Genomic DNA, 1175 nt, shown 5'->3' with positions numbered 1-1175 from the left:
TCACAGAAGTTTCGCGACGCTTATTCCAAATTCACCTACAACTTCAGGTGTCCAGATACGGTACTCGTGAATGGAGCATTCTAGTGCAACTTCACAGTGCTAGGCGCAAACCGAGTTAGAGCCATTGCACAATGGCAGGATAGATCACCAGTCACAAATTCATAGGTTTGTTAGTGTGTTGTACACAATGTATTCGTCGTGTAGTATTGCGTTACGTTGCAATGTAATATATGGTATCATTCTTTGTTATTTACGAGCAGTGCTTCTGTAACAACCAGTGTTCGCGAGCCGAAATTTCACTCATATATGTATGCGCCTATGTAGAAGTCGAGGTATAGATTCCTCTTCTGCGAAATGAAACCAAAATTCTCTGTCCGAAACAGTCGAACTGTTTCTTTTTAGAAGCCATCCTACTAACCCTCGGTGTTGTTTCATTAGGACACTGTGAAATAAGCTTGATCAATTACACTTTCCCAGTGGTATTCACCTGCAGTTCAAGGAGCCTTGAATTTGGTCACCTGCATTTCAATTTCTGTACAGACAGATGAGGCTAAAGGCAAGTTTATGGTGAGTCAGCACAGGTATGAACTGACAAACAAACAGGCCGGCCAAGAGGCACACAGACAGTCATGAAAAGCCACTACTTCCCTACGTGCTACAATCACGTTGGCTGAACCTGCATTCAACTTAACATAGCACTGCAGATTTAACCGATTTTTTTACTATCAAGGTCTGCTTTTAACGAGAATACCATCTACTCTCCTGAAACACTCTTCCTACCTAGCCTGTTTAGGTATGATGGATTATTAGGAATAAAATTGCTTGAAATGAACATCAGGCAGTTCTCGACAAGTCCGTGGTCCGTGTTCCACATTTCGCATTTCTTTTATCCACTTCCCTCTTCTTTTACTTCTCTTTGCCTTAACTCCCTATGGGGTCAAAAGGTTGCCTGTTTGGTCAGATTTTTATTATCACTATGCTAACCAATTTATTATATTAAATAGTTTTAAAAAGTTTTGGGATCGTTTCATTGTACAAAGTTGTACACACTTGCTTGCTTGTCATTTGAAATTCTTCCTAGGCTATGGTAAGCCATTTCTGTCAGTCAATCACTGCTTAGCGTGATGTTCAATGTTCCATCTGGCCATGCGATTTTCGTTAGCTTCTAAAAGTAT

The 1175-nt window shown here is 40.6% G+C and overlaps 1 protein-coding gene across 1 annotated transcript in view; it reads left to right on the top strand. All coding sequences in view use genetic code 11, as the record gives it.

Annotated features, from left to right (window-relative positions):
* The window catches only part of EGR_11171 (hypothetical protein), a gene marked incomplete at both ends in the record, with an annotated part of 4760 nt that overhangs the window by 1146 nt on the left and 2439 nt on the right, over positions 1-1175 (top strand). The window contains one exon of the mRNA XM_024500418.1: positions 1005-1087. Coding sequence (XP_024345168.1) covers positions 1005-1087 — 83 coding nt within the window. The remainder of the gene's footprint in view (positions 1-1004; positions 1088-1175) is intronic.

This window comes from Echinococcus granulosus (genome assembly GCF_000524195.1).
Source record: "Echinococcus granulosus chromosome Unknown EG_S00445, whole genome shotgun sequence".
In the NCBI taxonomy this organism is placed as follows: domain Eukaryota; kingdom Metazoa; phylum Platyhelminthes; class Cestoda; order Cyclophyllidea; family Taeniidae; genus Echinococcus; species Echinococcus granulosus.
Note: the sequence above shows the minus strand (reverse complement) of the source record. Positions and strands in the feature narration are given on the sequence as shown.